At 37.7% G+C, this 17,629-nt stretch overlaps 1 protein-coding gene across 1 annotated transcript in view; it reads left to right on the forward strand.

Moving 5' to 3' along the window:
• Positions 1-2,537: 2,537 nt before the first annotated feature.
• The window catches only part of JAKMIP1 (janus kinase and microtubule interacting protein 1), a 72,428-nt gene continuing 57,336 nt past the window's right edge, over positions 2,538-17,629 (forward strand). Inside the window, exons 1-2 of the mRNA XM_072861411.1 lie at positions 2,538-2,688; positions 17,240-17,514. Coding sequence (XP_072717512.1) covers positions 17,386-17,514 — 129 coding nt within the window. The 5' untranslated portion in view covers positions 2,538-2,688; positions 17,240-17,385. The remainder of the gene's footprint in view (positions 2,689-17,239; positions 17,515-17,629) is intronic.

Below are 17,629 nucleotides of genomic sequence, written 5' to 3' on the forward strand. Positions count from 1 at the left end.
CCAAATCTGTACTAAGTTTTTGCCTTTGCTTTAATATGGTTCTCTTTACATAGAGACTTTCTGTGTTCAGTGAACACCTTTCTTGATGATATGAACATTTTATTACTCATGATTTTTCTTTATTAATTTTGTAAGTCATCGCCCCCCCCCGCAGTACAGAATGTTTCTCAGTGTCTTAAGTTTATCATATGCTTGCTAACTTGACCACTGTCTTATTTCAGCTATACCTGTCACCATTAATAAAGAAGAAGGGCTTTAATTGCTTTGGTCTCAGTTGGATGCTAAGCTTCTTTGACAGGCTTTCCCAACCTTCTGTTGACTTTTACGTGTTTATAGTATGCACAAGTCTGGGTATTCAGAAGGCAGCTATATATGCTATGCATAAAACCCCACCACAATATTTTGGTTGCTTCAAGGGACCATCTACTATATGGGGGAAAGTAGCAGTTTCCTCCTGTTGGAGAAGTATGGTAAGGATGAGAGTTTAACACGATGCCTAATTCCTGGCTTTTTCATCTTGTAGTAGTCCTGCAGTGGAACTGCAATGATGATGCAGTTACTAGGATTAGAAATGTTAGGAGACCTAGGCAACCCCCACTCTGTGTAACTGTCCTTACTGCAGCAAAATGCCATTGGCTCCTAGAAATGATATTTTTATCTAGAAAGATGTTGCGAATATAATCACGGTTTGTCAGAAAACTGTAATGCAGAAAGAAAAGGAAAGCAGCAGTAACCCAGGAAATATCCTTTCCCAGTGGATATTTTGCAGTTCACGTATTGAAATTGTTGCCTCTCTGCTGCTCATGAACCTTGTCATTATATTGGGTATAGTGCATAGTGAGCACTTACTTTTAATGTCTGAATGGAAAGGTAAAGTATGACTCTAAGTAAGACAAGTGCTATGGGAAGTGACAGCTGTAGAGTGCATGATCATTAGGGAAAAATTCACAAAGAAGGAAAGAGTAAAGTAAAAAATGCAGGGTACAGGACATGCCTTAGGGCCCCTCTAGGGTAGTATTTGCTTGTCTTCTATGACACTCAAGTACAGCTAATGGTCCATTAGTATCTTTGATTTTAATGCTTCAGAGAATTTCCTTGTAGTGTAGTCATTATAAAGCAACATATAAAAAGTGAAAAAATATGTCTAAAATAATTTGGTGTTCATTAATGTTATTAACTTCTACTATAGAGAATAATGATGGTAACTAAGTTTGTTTTAGGGGGCAACAGATAAAATAATGTGACCCTAAATTCTCTCTTCTGTAATTGGGAGGGCAGTTCAACATTTACTTCTGACTGGGTTTAACTCTTTATGGTAAATGCATGAGGAGCTTCAGTCATAGATGTATCTAAAAAAATCATATCTACTTAATAACAACAGAAAGTAGATGATGCTGATTTTGAAAAGAATTTAAATGCTGAACTCTAAAATCAGCTGTTGAATATTATAACTTGGCTTTCTGCTAAGGTGAATGCATTTTTGATTTTCAAATCTCAAAGGAATGCTATTTAAAGATTCCCCCCCCGCCCCCTTTTCCTTTAGTCTGTCCTGTTCCTGTACATCCAAACAGTTGAACATAGATTAACAAATTGATTTAGACTTAATATTTTATTTAGGTGACTCTGCATAATGAAAATGAAATGCTCAAAACATGACGGAGTCTTCAACAACTAAGTGTATTTTGGAAAGTGATTTTGTCATGTGCAAATTATCTATAAGGAGGCTTCCTATTACTTGGAACTAGCTTATGAAAATCTGAGCAGAGGGATTTCATCCTCTGGATTGCTTATGCCCATTTGCCCAGTGCTACAGGAAAAAAATCTCCCTATCTGGTCCCTATTTGTCTTACTTGATTAGTCATATTTCTTGCATATCAATGTCTTATTTATTTGGCTAGACTGTTTCTAATATCTCCAAACTACATCCTCAGAACGGTGGTGTAAACACAAACATTCATGGGCGGATGGTGCTGTTACATTGTGCAGCTACGTGCGGGCACTTTGCTTTAGAGAAAGACTGTCTGTTTCTGTGAAAAATTAGGATTGCCGCAATGTGTTTGGTATAGGGCCGGGCACATTTTTAAAAATGGCTCTTTCTTTGTTTTGCTGACTGATCATGAAATCTGCCAAAATTGATATTTTTATCCTCTCTTTAAATTGATGGAAATGAAATTTAGGTAAACTTTGGTATTACTCTCATATTTCAACTTTTTTCTTAACAACCTTTGAACAATCCATCTGTGCTGACTAATCCTCTGTACAAATATTACTTATGTTCCCTGCCATGTGATTACAGATCCATTACTCTTCAAACACAGAAAAGAAGTACTACAAAATGCTTGTGTCTGAATAGTTTCTCCTGCAAATATAACAAGGGAGTACATTTGGGCAGCTGATAGCTGTACAGCTGCTGGCAGAATTCCCACACGTGTTTTACCATTAGATAAGTCTGTGGCTAGTAATGGTCGTGTTGAGATAAGATAGGTCATGTTTCACTTAGTCATCTAAGAGTACTTGTCTATGTGTGGAATGTTTGCAAGAGGTGTTAAAAAGAACACTAATCAAACTTTTCTGACACCTCGGAAAGGTCTTTCATATATTAAGCTGTTGGATATGAAGCATAACAGATCTTCAGGCTATTATGAAGCTCCTTGTCTATTCATAAATAAGTATGAATGCAAAAAGAAGGTATGAACTATTGGAAACCTGTAGCCTACATGCTATGCATTCAATAAATAGTAGTGACAGATCATGAAGTTGGCAGTTTTGACAATTCTTTAGGATATACTGTCCTTGTAATACCTGGTGCTTTTTCTTGGTAAATAGGCTCTCTCATGTTTATGGTTGTCTTTCTAGCTTTTTGTTTGGTTTTCTCAGCTCTTCCATTCAATGAATTTGTAACTTCAATAGTTCTGAATGATGTGTTATGAATATTAAATAGCTTTCATAATGTCACTTGATTATGGCCTTGATTATGGCAATATACGGGGGGGGGGCGGGGGAAGGCATGTTTTATGCATAGCATTGTGTAAGTATTGATTTCCAGGAGAGTAGTTTTGAAGGACACTATCTCACCACCTGAAACTTATCCTTTCTGAAGGAAACCCATCCTGTGCACATACACACGTACTATATTTATATAGTATATACTTTTGTTAAGTATAATATGACAGTCTTTGTATTACAAGTAGTCTTAAACAAAAACATATTTTAAAATATACCTTTATGTGTTTCCATGTTATAATCAGCTTGGACAATAACAATTGATTTCAGGTTGTTACTCAGTAGCTCAATACTGCAGTTCTGCAATCAAATACTGTACAGTGGCATAACCTATTATTTTGAGGAAACTGCTTTCTATCAGACTTTTGTTTAATTCATGGAGACCTTTCTGCGCCTTTTCTGCCTTGTGTGATCTTTTTGCACATCCTATATTTTACATAAAATTTGGAGTCAGTGTGCCTGAAAAATGTTACATACTGAAACACTTCCATCTCCCATCTGACTTAACTTTTTATCTAGTGTGGACTGTGTTCTGTGTGTCAAAAACTTAACTTTAACACAAACTAGAAAGTCTACCTCAAGTTTGTTTGAAAAGTTACTTCAGACGTGAACATATTTGGTAGAGTTACATTTATTAACATTTTCTATTCAAAAATGTGTTAGTAGCTCTTGTGTGTGTTCGTTATAGCAGGAAACAGAAACGGGGAAAGCAAAATGTGGGGAAGAAAGAATGTCTCATAGGACCATATGTGTGAGTACAGAAACCGAATTGAATAAAACAGAGCATCAGCCCAGCAATGCTAGTTAGCAAATACAACCCACCACAATGAAGAAAAAAACCCTTTCCAGTGAATATGCTCTTTTGGGTCTGGATGGAGTTGAGTAACATAAATACACTTCATGACTGCAGAATTGACCAATGGAGTTCTGATTTGTGTTGAAAAATTGCTTACTGTATCTTCAAATTAACATCTTTGATGAGCATTAGCATAGGGTACTAGATGGTGTAATTTTCAGGTATTCTCCTAAGTTCTGTTTTATTCACTTCCTGTAAGTATTTTGATCTTGAAGAAATACATGTTATCAGCCATGAAAACTTATTCTGAAACTTAATGCACTGATTGAATCTCTGTGATTCTCTTTACCTGAATTATTTTTAGATGTTGAGCCACTGTTTAGAGATTGTATCCAAACTAACAAACAGATGTATTAAGCATTTGTGGTCCAGAAAACACACCATATTATCAAAACCAGAAGTTTTACTGGCTATTGAAAGTTTATCACATCTTTATCATTACAGTGCCCTGCCCTGAGGACCGTAGTGGTTCTTGGTCCAGGAAGAATTCTCTCTATTTACAATTTAGGAAAGGGGGTTAAGAGAAGCTGACAATTCAAGTTTGTTAAAGAGTCTAGTATGTCTGAGAGGGATTCCTGTGTAGATAGAATGATGGGTTTTGTAGGTGTGCTCTGATGTCAGGACCATCAGGGATGCAAATCTGTATATCTGTATTTAGTCCTGAAGATGACCAAGATGGAAAATGTTGAGGGGCGGAGGGGTCAGAATTAATTAAATCATTTGAATAGAAGAAAAGTTTGAATTTGATTAGTTGGCAACCCCTGAACAGAGTGCTGTGCAAGCTTGATAAGCGTCTTTGCCACAACCCTGCTAGCCTGTGCACTACTTCTTGCTTTTAAAACCAAAGTAAAAGTTTTGGGGAGGGAAATAAATTCTGGTTGACTTATGTGAAATCTATCTTACAATTAAGAAATGCAAAGGGGAACCAGGTGAGGGAATATACTGACATGTAAATGACAAGTGTCCAGTCTGTAGCAGAGGCACTTCTATTGCTTAATTGAGGAGCTTGCATTTCTTTATTGTGGAAATACTTTATTGTCTTCTGGTTGTTTGAGACAAGAGGTAGAAAAGGATGCAAAAGAATTACAGTATTTTAGTGTCCTTCTGAGCCTTACCCTGGTATTGTTTTGCTTTTGGGATCAGTTGCACTTTATTCCGTCTGTTCAAAAGTGGCAGTTTAATATTTCTGTGCTTTTCAGGAAACTGTGGAAAACTGACTTCCCATCTTTCTCAAGTAAAAGAACTTGTGTTAAACTTCTTGCAAGAGTGCAGTTGTAACAATTTCCTGCACAGGTATAATTTTATATTTCCCCTGCCTTACATTTAGTGATCTATATATGAATGAATTTTTACAGTTACTAAAAGTCAATGAAAGAGGGGGAGCAGGGAAAGGGGATTATATTGCTGATGGAGAGCAGTTTCCAGGTGTGCTGGATGTTATTACAACCCAAGAAAAAAAGAGAAATTTGGTAGTAGAAAGGAGGTGGAGAGTATTTGAGCATTTCAATTAACTTCCAACAATCAATCTAAGATTTAAAAGTGGATCCTCTAGTCAGGACGGTGAAAGGAAACCCATTACCTAGCTATTTCCTGGTGAAGACCTGCATATCTCAAAGTTAACATCTAGTAATTTCCTATCTTTAATCCCTTACAACATTTGGGAGGTGTTAGTGAAGATCTTTATGATTGGATGTTTCCAGATTTTTACTGCTAAAAAAATAATAATATATGTTTGTAGCATAGCCATTTGAATTGATATTCTCTGGGAGGGGAAAGAACATGGTCACACTTAAGAGCTCCTGGTTTTCGCATTGTTCACTGAAGCAGGCAGCATTTCAGCATTTTCCCTTTCCTGTACAAGGGCAGTGTTTGCAGGTAACAACTAAGTCTTGATTTGTGTGTAACTTCCAGCTTTCATCTCACCCTTATTTTTTCTTCTTCCTCTTCTGATAGCAATTCTCTTTCCTCTTCCTCTTCCTCTTCCTCTTCCTTTCTTCTGTCTGTGAGAACTGGTGGTTGTGAGGAATGAGCTGGGACAGACTCCTCAGGGTGCCGGGCAGTAACAGACAGCAGATATGACTCTTATTTAGGCTAGTGATAAGAAGTGGGCTACATCATTGAGAAGATTAGCTCCCTTCCTTTATTAGAGTCTTCTTCAGCAGGCTCCATTCTGGTAGCCCACTCCCCAGGATCTATTCCCCCCCGCCCTACTTTGGAAACAGCTAGTTAAAGTTTTGCTAATGTAGCTTTGCTGTTTAAGAGGTGAAAAATTGTGGTGTTACTGCCACAGCTGTGCTAACCTTAACCTTAAAGCAAATCTTATTCAGAGATTCAGCTGAAGTTTAGGGAGATGATGTGTGTTGTGGAAAGAATAGTTCTTTTGGCAATACCTACTTTCATATTTCTCCACTGAATCTTCATTAAGACTAAGCGTGTCTGTAAAGTCACTGCCAGCACCCTTTTTTTGAGGCTTCCCTCTGCCACCTCTTTTAGGGCATGAGGTGGGGAGAGGAACAGAACTGAATAGTAAGATCAATTCATAGCAGAAATTATATGAATATGAATATATTTTTACACAACTGGATGCAAAGGTAGGATTGCTGCTGTGTCCTATTTACATGATAATGCAGCTTGAATAAAGATTTTTGTCCATGGTCAAAGATGATTTACAGAACCATTTAGACCTTGCAGAGAACGGCCTTCTTTTCAGGCACCATGGGAAGAAGGAGGTTGTGCTCATAAGGAGTGAAGCGTACATCTTTCATTCAACCACAGGGATTCCTGTAAGCTTTAGGTGACACGTCTTGGCCTCAACTTTATGTAAAACACTGTACCATCTTCATGGTCTGCTCTCTGAAACAGCGTACTGAAATAAAAACTTGATTTCCCAATGAAGGAAAAATGTTATATAGGTAAAAGGGATAAGGATGTTTTCCTCAGAGTGAACAATAAATCACTTTTTAATTCTCCTAAATGACCAAAACAGCCTGACTATGACAGCGTTCAGCAGTCTGAGATACACTGCTAGCAGTGCTGTGCCCCCCATAAGTTGGGTGCGCAACTTGCTTACTAGAAAGTTCAAAATTGCCTGTACAAGTAATCTCTGTTCTGTGTCTAACCATTCTTTCAAATTTAGGAAGCTTTATTTCCATATATATATATATTTGTGTGCATTTATTAATTTCTGAACTTCAAAATACTTTGGGACAATCTAATCTGGGCAACAGTCAGTCTCATAGTCTATAGTGGCTTGTCACAGAGTAATTCTGGAGTTTTGTATTTATATCTAATTGCATGTTTCTCTGTTTTTAAGCTGAATTAGGACTGAATTTGTCTTTGTTTTTTAACATTCTGAGGTATACTATCCTTAAAATTATAATTTTGATACATGTATCTGGATAAAAGTATTTTCTGCAAGTCTTCACGGCCACCACATTCAACTCTAAGCATCTTCAGAAAGCACATTTGTACTTCTGGTGGCCGACTTGCCAGCAACCTTTCCAACAAGCCTGGCATGGTTTGAATCAAATTTGCTGGCAGTTACCAGAAGGATGTTTTATTGGTAGTCTTCTCACGGTGGTAAAGCGTTTTCAGTTTGTGGATATTGGAGGATGGTTGCACAAAGAAAGTCTTTAGTTCACAAAGTTTCTTCTCTGTGCTGCTCTTGTGCTTTGTTGTGCTTGTCTCTGTCCTATTTAAGCCGAGTAAGAAATGAAAGATTGTCTCCAGTCTCTTGCTGTGTTAGTATCTAGCTGTGCATTTTACTGCCTGTAGTTTTAAGCTGCTGCACTGCTCCCTTACAGAACTGAGAGAATTGAGAGAGGAAAGAAGCTATTGTCTGGCTGAAATATCCAGTTTAAATATTTTATCCCAGGACATGCAGTTCCATCAGCCTGTAGTGTAGAACCAGAGGGACCTCAACTCTGTTCACTCCAATGCACATTCACTCTAATATCAATACCTGAAATGTCAGCATTAACTGGCTGATTATCAGAGCACTGTTATGAGAAAGTTAACAGATCTTGTGAGGGAATTGCAGTTTTGTGGGACACTAAATTTGATGGTTCCTGCCAACTAACAATCGTCAACTCTTGCTGGGTTCTCATAGGCCCCATTTCTCATAATCCCTATTCAGTGTCTCATATTTTATTATTGTCTTCAGAATGTCTTTCTGAGGTAGGCAAGTGTAAAACCTATTTTACTGAGAGATTAAGTGATTTGTTCAAGGTCATACAAGGAATCTGGACAGAACTGTAAATGAAACCAAAATCCATCAAGCCTTAGACCAGTATGTTGTCCATAAAATAATAATAATAATAATTATTATTATTATTAATTATTATCCAGTTAGATTTGAAACTAGATTTGAATGTGGGGTATCTTACTTCAAGCACATTGAAGTTGAGCAGGGGTCTTTGGTAATGGCAGTCAAATGTAAATTTGAGGTCCTAAATTGCTGAGGGCAGGTAGATGCTTTCTGAGGATTCTGTGACTCTTCAAAATTTAAGTAACAACACTGCCAGGTCTGTAGTGTGCATATTTATTTTGATCTCAAGAACCAAGGAACTTGCCTTTAAAAGTGGAGCATGATGGCATCTTTGCAAAAATAAAGCATGTTCTTTTATCAGTCTTCTGTATTACTGGAACGGGAGCATCTTCATTTTGGCTAAGGGCCCTGATTTTAATGAGAAGATTTATCAAAGTTGAGCTGCCCCTTGGTAGGTGAGGAAGTTTTGTCATTAACCTGCTCGGAGTTATAACTTTATTGTGCTGGCTGATATGCTCGTGCTGCTCTGCACATAGCTGTGTAATTCTTCTGTGATGGAGCAGTAAGGTGGGAGCGTGGCCTGGCTGGCACAATACAAGGTAGCTTGCAGGTTTAGTAAAGGTGATTCATTGCACAAATAATTCTCGAAATCAGAGGTAGTGACATCAAATCATGCCACCTTGGTTTGCTTCACTGTTCAGCTGGTAACTAGATCACATCCAGATAAGCCTTTTCTCCTCCTTACACTTGACCTCTTAAGTCTATCCTACTGATTTACAAAATAATAAAGTAAATATTCAACATTTAGTAAAGTGTTAGACTGCCCCAGTTTTTCTCCCACTGAGGTTCCACCTCTCTTTTGAGTCATCAAATTGGGAATCTGAACCTCTCTTCCCCAGCCTGTCAGTTGTTTTGCACATTTCCTACACAGCTGTTATCCTGAAAAATGAATTTTTCAGTTTTCCAGTTTCAGGTTTTAACTATTCTAACCCCTCATGATAAAAATAATAATGATTTTAAAAAAAATCCAAAGGAACCTTCCTGCAAAAATCAGATAAATAACTAAACAAAAACCTAAATTTGGCAAGATGATTAATCTGTGAGGTGTCAGTGACAGTGAATAAAGCTATTAGAATCTGTCTCTGTATTTGCCATTTCTCTAGCCCTTATTGAAAAATGCTACAACTTGCCCTTTCTTTCTGCTCCCGTTTTTGCTGTGAAATACTGTGCTTTAAAGGGAGTGCTGCTCCTCAGCGAAAGCCCAGGGATCTCCCTGCCTCACACCCAGGGTACAGTCGGGAGGGCAGGAGGCTGGAGGTACGTCGCGCCAGACAGCAGGCATCTCGTCAGGTCTCCTGTGGGTGCTCAAAAGAAAGGAACTGGCCCAGAGATCAGAGGAGCAGCTCTGCCTAGAGCTGCCTCTCTGGGCTTGCAGTTAACCCAGCACCCTAAAAGCTCTGACTCTGTAACAGAGCTGGCTTTGGAAGGTTGTGGAGGGAGGGTTTTGTTTTATTATTTTTGGTTGCATTTGAACTTTGCCTTTTTGTGTTACTGTCTTTTTGATTTTATATGTGTTGCAGGGCTGCCGTTTGTAGCAGTTTGTCTTTTAATATGGATGGTAAAGTGATTTTAATGATTAATCCACAAAACAGTGCTACAAGTGAAATTGGGTAAATATTAATAAAAATGATCATTCACTGAAGCCAATGAATATTTTCTATTTATTTTAAAGGCCTGGAATCAAGCTCATAACTTTTTGGGAAGGGATTCAGGTCAAGCTTTTAGTAGCTCCTAGTATATTAAAGTGTTGTGTAGTGCAGAAAGGGAGTTGCAGAGTGCATCTGCGTAGGGTCTTGAAGGGGCCAGCAGAGCTGGGGGAAGGTAGGTGGCAAGAGCGGTTTGGAGGAGACCTGGCTCAGTTCCTCTCCTAGAGGGGCTGTAGCGGAGCCAGTGCTTTCCACCACTTTTTTGCATGAAGACTGTGTAAGACTGCATTGTAAGGCAGCTGTACTGCTCGCTGGGCACTACACGTGTCTCCAAACAAGCTGTGGTGTTGTGCAAACACGTTTGTAGTGCATGTTTGCCTCTGCTTTTTGTTCCCATCCCATCATATAAATTTATTATTTTGATTGTTCTCTGCTGTTTCAGTAGCTTTGACCTAATGAGCTGTAGTGACTTGAGAAGATTATCAATTTCAGGATATCAATCAGGGGTCTCATATCTGAGGTTAGCATTTTTGCACCCAAAAGGTTGTATTTCTGTTGTTGCTTGGCAGTGGAATGGCAGTGACAATTGTCTGTAGTCACAGTAAATAGTCCATTCAAAGTTACATTTTTGAACTGGTCCTTCATTTGCCCTCAAAAATAATCTGTAAAATCAGAGACCTGTTGTTCCTTTAAATGGGTCGGGGCAATCCTAAACACAAGTACAGGCTGGGCAGAGAATGGGTTGAGAGCAGCCCTGAGGCGAAGGACTTGGGGGTGTTTGTTGATGAGAAGCTCAACATGACCCAGCAATGTGCACCCACAGCCCAGAAAGACAACCGTGTCCTGGGCTGCATCAAAAGAAGCGTGACCAGCAGGTCGAGGGAGGTGATTCTCCCCCTCTGCTCCGCTCGAGTGAGACCCCACCTGCAGTACTGCCTTCAGCTCTGGGGCCCTCAACATAAGAAGAACATGGACCTGTTGGAGCGAGTCCAGAGGAAGGCCACGAAGACGATCAGAGGGCTGGAGCACCTCTCCTGTGAAGACAGGCTGAGAGAGTTGGGGTTGTTCAGCGTGGAGCAGAGAAGGCTCTGGGGAGACCTTCTAGCAGCCTTCCAGTACCTGAAGGGGGCCTACAAGGAAGCTGGAGAGGGACTTTTTAGCAGGACATGTAGTGATAGGACAAGGGGTAATGGCTTTAAGCTGAAAGAGGGTAGATTTAGATTAGCTATAAGGAAGAAATTCTTTACTGTGAGGATAGTGAGACAGGTTTCCCACAGAAGCTGTGGATGCCCCATCCCTGGAAGTGTTCAAGGCCAGGTTGGATGGGGCTTTGAGCAACCTGGTCTAGTGGAAGGTGTCCCTGCCCATGGCAAGGGGGTTGGAACTAGATGATCTTTAAGGTTCCTTCCTACCCAAACCATTCTATGATTCTACGATTCTATGGTAAATCCTTTTCCATCATGTAACTATTCTGTGGTTCCTGTTCTAAATGGCTTGCAAGGATTACTGAAGATTCTGCCCCTTCTGTAAATAGCTTTAACACAGATTTTAAAAAAACTGTGTACATAAGTTCAAATTAATCTTGGCTACTAAATGCATATGTGATTCCTTCCCTTCCCCCTGCCTTGTCCTCTTCAGCTGAAACATTCCCTTTTACTTGTGATAATTTCTTGTAAGTTAAGAGCTAGCTTTTTTTTTGGATAGGCTGCTTATGTCCTTTGAGTAGAATGAGGCCGTTAATGTACTGGATGCTATCCAATGGCCTGCAGCAGTACCAATCAAAAAAAATTATTCAGTGTTATATGGTTGTCAGTAGTAGGTACACATATGTTTGAGTGTGTGCATAGGGTTTAAATGAGTTTGATATACTTAAATTTTTTTTGGTGGTATGCAGTGACTTGGAAACATATTTTAGTTGCATATTTTAGTGTTTTAACAGATGCATGCATGACACAGGTGAAATTCATTCTGAAACTTGCCAAACTCTAGTTCTGTTAACTGCTCCGTAAGGACCTGGAAGACAGTGATTTGTGATGGGATGTTAAAACATCAATACTGATTCCTGGGGGCAATGGGAATTTTCTGAAAGACTATGGAGGTACAGAATCTCAGCAGATCACCTTTCCTGAGGTGCCATTGAAAAAAATAATGGAAGCAATTACTATCCTTGACAGAAGAGCTAAGTGACTTACAAATACTGTGCTCATCCGCAGGGTATCACCTGTTAGGAATGTTCTGAGTGAGGCATCATAAAAGCCTAACTCATGCTACACTGGAATCTCTACCAAGCAAAGAAGTTACCTCTGTTCAACATGGCTCAACAGGATTACATTAGTATGAGCTCTTTCGGCAAAACAACAATGAAAAATGCTTAGAGTTTCTTGGTGTTTGCTTTCCATATAGTTTGGACCTATAGGCATATTGTTATTAAAGGAAAAATGGCTCAGGACTGTAGGCTGTGAATCTGCAAAAATGAATGTGGGGCTGTTAGTTAACAATGAAGATGTTTTTGTTTTTATCCACAAAAAAAAATCACAAATGTCACTTACAAAAGTGTTCCACTGTAAGGAAACTGCATTTCCCTAGGTGGGATAGGATTTAAAATAACCCTCAAAAGCTCTACTGTTACAGAAATAGATTTTTTTTTTTGGTAGGTAGCTAATGAATGGGTATCTAAAATGTGACTAGTCTACAATATACTTAGAAAATTATTCTGATAATTTGTATTTATATTTTTTGGCTGAGAAAAGTATTATTGTACATCCTGTAGAGATGCTTTTGCTTTTATCCACTCAGTCATGTTTTATTACGTAGAACTGAGAATTAAAGCAGGAAATGTAGGTCATCTGAACCGTGTGAGAAATGCGCCTTGGGCATTGTGAGCTATGAACGCTGTCTTTCCCGTACGCTCACTGGTTGATTATGACTGGTTTTTAAATTGTAACATAGGTGAACTGGCAGTTACTTCTGAAGTTAACATTGTACCTGTGTCCACTGCCTTTACTATTGTCAAGTGCTAAGGTAATAAAATTTATGTTAAACTTCTTGAATATTCAGAATTGTGCTGTACTAAAATGTACTTACGTCTCATGTTCACAAGCATAGTAAGGGTTATGGGTAGCCCATAGTAGGCTCTGCAGTATTGTAAGAGTAAGGTTGAAGTAAAATGGAAAAACCACTGTCTATGTGGAGGTGAAGTGTCTAGATGAAGAAGCTTTTTTTTTTTTTTATTCCTGTACCTGTGTTTTTGCTTGGTGTTTCAGCTGAGATGACTCATTAACAACTTCACCTTCCAAAAATTATGTTGAAGCTGAATAATGTTGTTCAAGTCTGAATCAAGACTGGAATGCTGAATTTTGGATGACACAATTTAGTAAATTTTTCTTGTTACCATGTTATTTTACCCATATTTATTACTTGAGTTTATGGGTGTACTTACTATTCCTGTTGATTACTGTTTATTACTGTAAGACTCACTCTCTGGAGATATAACCCTCCACTTACTTTCATGTATTCAGCACAGAATCATGTTTAAAGACTTGCATTTCTTTAAAAGGAGTTATTTTTCACCAGAAACTGTTAAGTTCCTTCTTTTCTTACTCTTAAGTAATCAAAATTCTTTGATGCTACACTTTCACATTTTTTGGAGTAATTAATTTTTCTTTTTTTACTGTTATGTTTTATTGATATTTAATATCTAGAAGCATCATATAGCAGTTCATGACTTAGTTCTAGGCCTTTCTTGATAAAACCAGGGAAGAGATTGAGGTAGTGATAAAGTACACCCTTTAAATCTGTAAAGCAAATAGAGGGGAAATTGGAAGTTATGATTGGAACACTGGTCAGCTGATTGGTTTTCTGGGTACCTTAGAAATTTAATGGATTTCCCAAAATGTCTAACACAAATGGAGTAATAATTTGTTAATCATGTTAAATATTTTGAGCTCTCACACACCAGTCCCCCAAACTGTTGAACAGTTGATTCAAATCCGATCAAGTTTATTTCTTTTGTTGTTCTTTTTCTTGAATTACAAGTGCCCCTGTACCTATCAAGTAAAGTGAGACACTTTGTATGTTCCAGAGACTGCTGAAAAGGTGACTTGTGATTTAGAATCCATTACTTTTTCCTATCCTTGTTTTTTGTGAAATATAAAATATATTCAAATGATCTTAAGGTTTGCAATAAGTGTGTAGAACTCACAGTGCAGGGAGTGGCTATTTTTATTCATGGAGTGATTGTGGGACTGTATTGTGGTGGCTTCATGAACTTGCCTGTCAACTGACATATGGTGAGTTAATAAACAGGTTGTTGGTTGAAGCTTCTGAGTCAGTAAAGTCAAATTTTGTCAGAGTAGAATATTTTTTCCTTCTTTTTTTCTCACTGTGTTAGCAAGGGTTTTTTTGTTTTTGTTTTCTTTAATCCTGACCTTTATCCAAACAGTAAATGTGGGTAGTCAGCTAGAAGGGAATCTAGGCACTCACTGGTTCTAACCCTTTGATCTGGGAATCAAGATGCATGTTCTTCTGCTGTAGCCCTTGTGTGTCTGGGCTTTGTGCCTCTCTGAGTGTATAGAGAGGCTTTGTGTTGCCATAGTTCCTACTTTTGAAATAGATAGGCTGGAAGATTTATCTAGGGAAGAGTAAAAATGGAAATGTTTCTATGCCCACCAATGCAGGTTCATGGGTTTTGTTTGTTTGTTTTGTTTTGTTTGGGGTTTTTGTGGGTTTGGTTTTTTTTTCCCCTTAATGCCTATAAGAGAAGAGGGTGATTTTCTTCAGGTTCTGGGTCTAAGCTTTTATTTTACCTGAAAGGTACAATTTTTAACTGTTGTGAGTTACAGGAAAAAGACTGAGAACAATATTTTGAGATTCCCATTTTTTTAAATTCTAAAGAGTACTTCAAAGAGTAGTGCTGAGCTCTTTATTTTTAAGGCTAATTTAAGCGCTAAATGTAATTTGAACAGCTTTAAATAATGCATATTATATTTAGACCCCCACATTTTCAAAGGTAGACAACAGCATTATTCTGGTACCTTACTGTAGGACCTGATTTGTTAAAGGGTTTGAGTGATGGTGACTCTGGGATAGAATATGAACTCTGCAGTCATTGAGAGTTTTACACAACCAGGTCTTCAGAGACAGACCATCCCCTGAAGAGCATAAATATAAGTTTAGATGTTCATATTGAATGGTCTACTATCTTCATAATGTGCTTGGGAACATGGTATGATCAGGAGAGATTATTGTAACTGAACAAAATATATGTGGTAATTTCAAAACACTCCACATTTCAAATCTCTCTTTCGGTTCTCTGGATGTCATGCATATCCACATCAAGCACAGTTACCTCGCTTTCTCGTTTTACTGATGGAGAAGCAAACACGTCTATCACTTAAATGTTCTTTATTCCAAACTGTAATTGAGATGGGGGTGGGATCTAATGAGGTTAAAATTCATGTACCCAGGCCAGTGAGGGATCTTTTTTGTTTCCTTAACTTAGTTAATAATCTACTGGATTAAATCATATATAATCTGTCTGCATCGGGAATTTTGTCTTAGTAAGGATTTCAGGAATAATTCCTCGATAGTATCTGAATACCTCAGATAGCCTTTGAGATAAGGAACCATTCATTTCCCCTTCCACTACTGTAAATGTTGTGGAATTATTATAGATTGGATTTGCACATCTATGTTATTTTAGATTTTCTTTACAAATTGACCAGGGAAATAACACTAGCAACTGATTTTGAATTCAATTTTTCCATACAGTTAAGGATTTTGGATTAAATCTATTGATTAAATAGTCTTTAGTTTTAGTCTTTAGCATCATAGAAACTCCATAGATTAATAGCGTGAAATTCCTTTAAGAACAATAATTCCTCAAGTTTCTTCTACTCACTGAAGAGTTCTCTGTTTCAAGTTACTGTAAGAATATTGCTACTTTATTTTTCTTGAATAAACAATTATGTGTAAAATCACAGTAGCACCAGTGTTTATTTGTTTTGTAAGGCAGGTTTGATACATAAATAAAATTAAAATTTAACTCAATTTCCCATTTTGTTGTAAATTATATATTATTTATAAATGAAAGAACTCCATGGGAATATTTTCAAACAGACTGAGACTTGGTGTCCTGAGTTCTGTTCACTTTTCATCTGATTTGACTTGTCATTTTGAGCAAGATATTTAACTCCTTGTTTTTTTGTTTACCAGTCCTTAAAAAGGAAAATAAAACTTATGTATTTAGTTGAACCCACCAAATGGTGTTTGTCTGTACACACCTGAGGTATTAGTTGTTAACCCTTTAGAAAGTATGTGCTAAAGAATGCATGTGATTTTCATTATAATACAATTTCTAAAATAACTCCCAGGTAGAAGTAGGTTGGAATGAGCAACTTTCTGTTTGAAGGCAATTTGGGAGCAATTTTCTTGAAAGTATAATACTCCAGGGATGTAGTTCAGTCTTAAAGTAGGAACCTCCCTGCTTTGTCAGCAATTTAATGATGAAAATTATGTGGATATTTAAAATGAACAGAGGACGTGGGTTTGGAAACTAATTCAGCATGGAAAGCACTTGTTGCTTGGTTTGTGGAGCACCAGGTTATTTTTAGAGGAGAGCAGAGAGGAAAAAAAGCTGCAGGTTAAGCTTCTATAACTACTCATGAAGCAAACTAATTGTGGGATTTCCTAATTATTGGAATTAGGGTTCGTTGTCTGCTATTGATATTCTCCTTGAAAATTACATAAAGCTGATTTAAATAATTGAATACTTTTTAAGCCTAGAGGCATGCTGGGGAATGAAAATGAAGTTAAATACGTTCATGTTTCAGTTAGGGCATTTCAAACAGTATCAACCCTGAACACAGGCAGTTCATATATATCATATTTTTAAGAAGTAATTTTAAAATGTTTTTCCAGTTTTGTGATACCTTTTCCATATATCCTGATGTTGTGAGACTCGATGATAACTCTCAATAATACGTTCTAACTGATAGATTAAGGTGAAAAGTGCTTTCTTCTTACTACAGGAAATAAACTATTCCCACTGAAACACTGGTAGCCTCAGTTAATTTATGGTTGTCCCTGTGCCTCTTGGGAATCCTGAGCATGGACCAAGTCAGGTCTTGAATAAGACATGATTTATGTTTATATGCTATATTCTTCATAACTGAAAAGAGTTTTATTTCTGTGGACATCAGATTACAGTGGATAGGGTTTAGATAAGATGATGAAATATTGTGTAACTTCTTCTTTTCTGATCTGTTTCTTTCAAAGTCTAGTACACTGTGCAATACAGTTTAAACTACAAGGAAGTTCAGTGTGCTTTAAAACTGGATGTTAAGTCTGATGTTCGATTCTGCCTGATGCTGTAGCCTAATTCTGTTCCCACTACTTTGTTTCTTCCAGGACATGAGAGACTGCTCCCACGATGGCAGAGATTTGTGTGAAAGATTTTGTTGAACACTACATGACTCTTAAATGCTAAAAGCAGAAGGCACTAGCTGGTAGCTCAGTGTGGAGCAAAAATTTTGTTTTAAACTTCAAAAATAATTATGTCAAAGAAAAGTCGTGCCAAGGGAGAGAAGTCCGACATGGAGATTGAAGCCCTGCAAGCTGCTAATGAGGAGCTACGAGCTAAACTAACCAACATCCAGATAGAATTTCAGCAAGAAAAAAGCAAGGTATTTGTCTGTATTTTGTGATCATTCTTCTTAACAGTAGCACCGTTAGAAACCAGCAGAGCTTGAATCTCAAACTAATTCACTACTAAAATGCATTAGCCTTAAAAGAAAATGT

Source organism: Ciconia boyciana, chromosome 5, assembly GCF_034638445.1.
Source record: "Ciconia boyciana chromosome 5, ASM3463844v1, whole genome shotgun sequence".
Lineage (NCBI taxonomy): Eukaryota > Metazoa > Chordata > Aves > Ciconiiformes > Ciconiidae > Ciconia > Ciconia boyciana.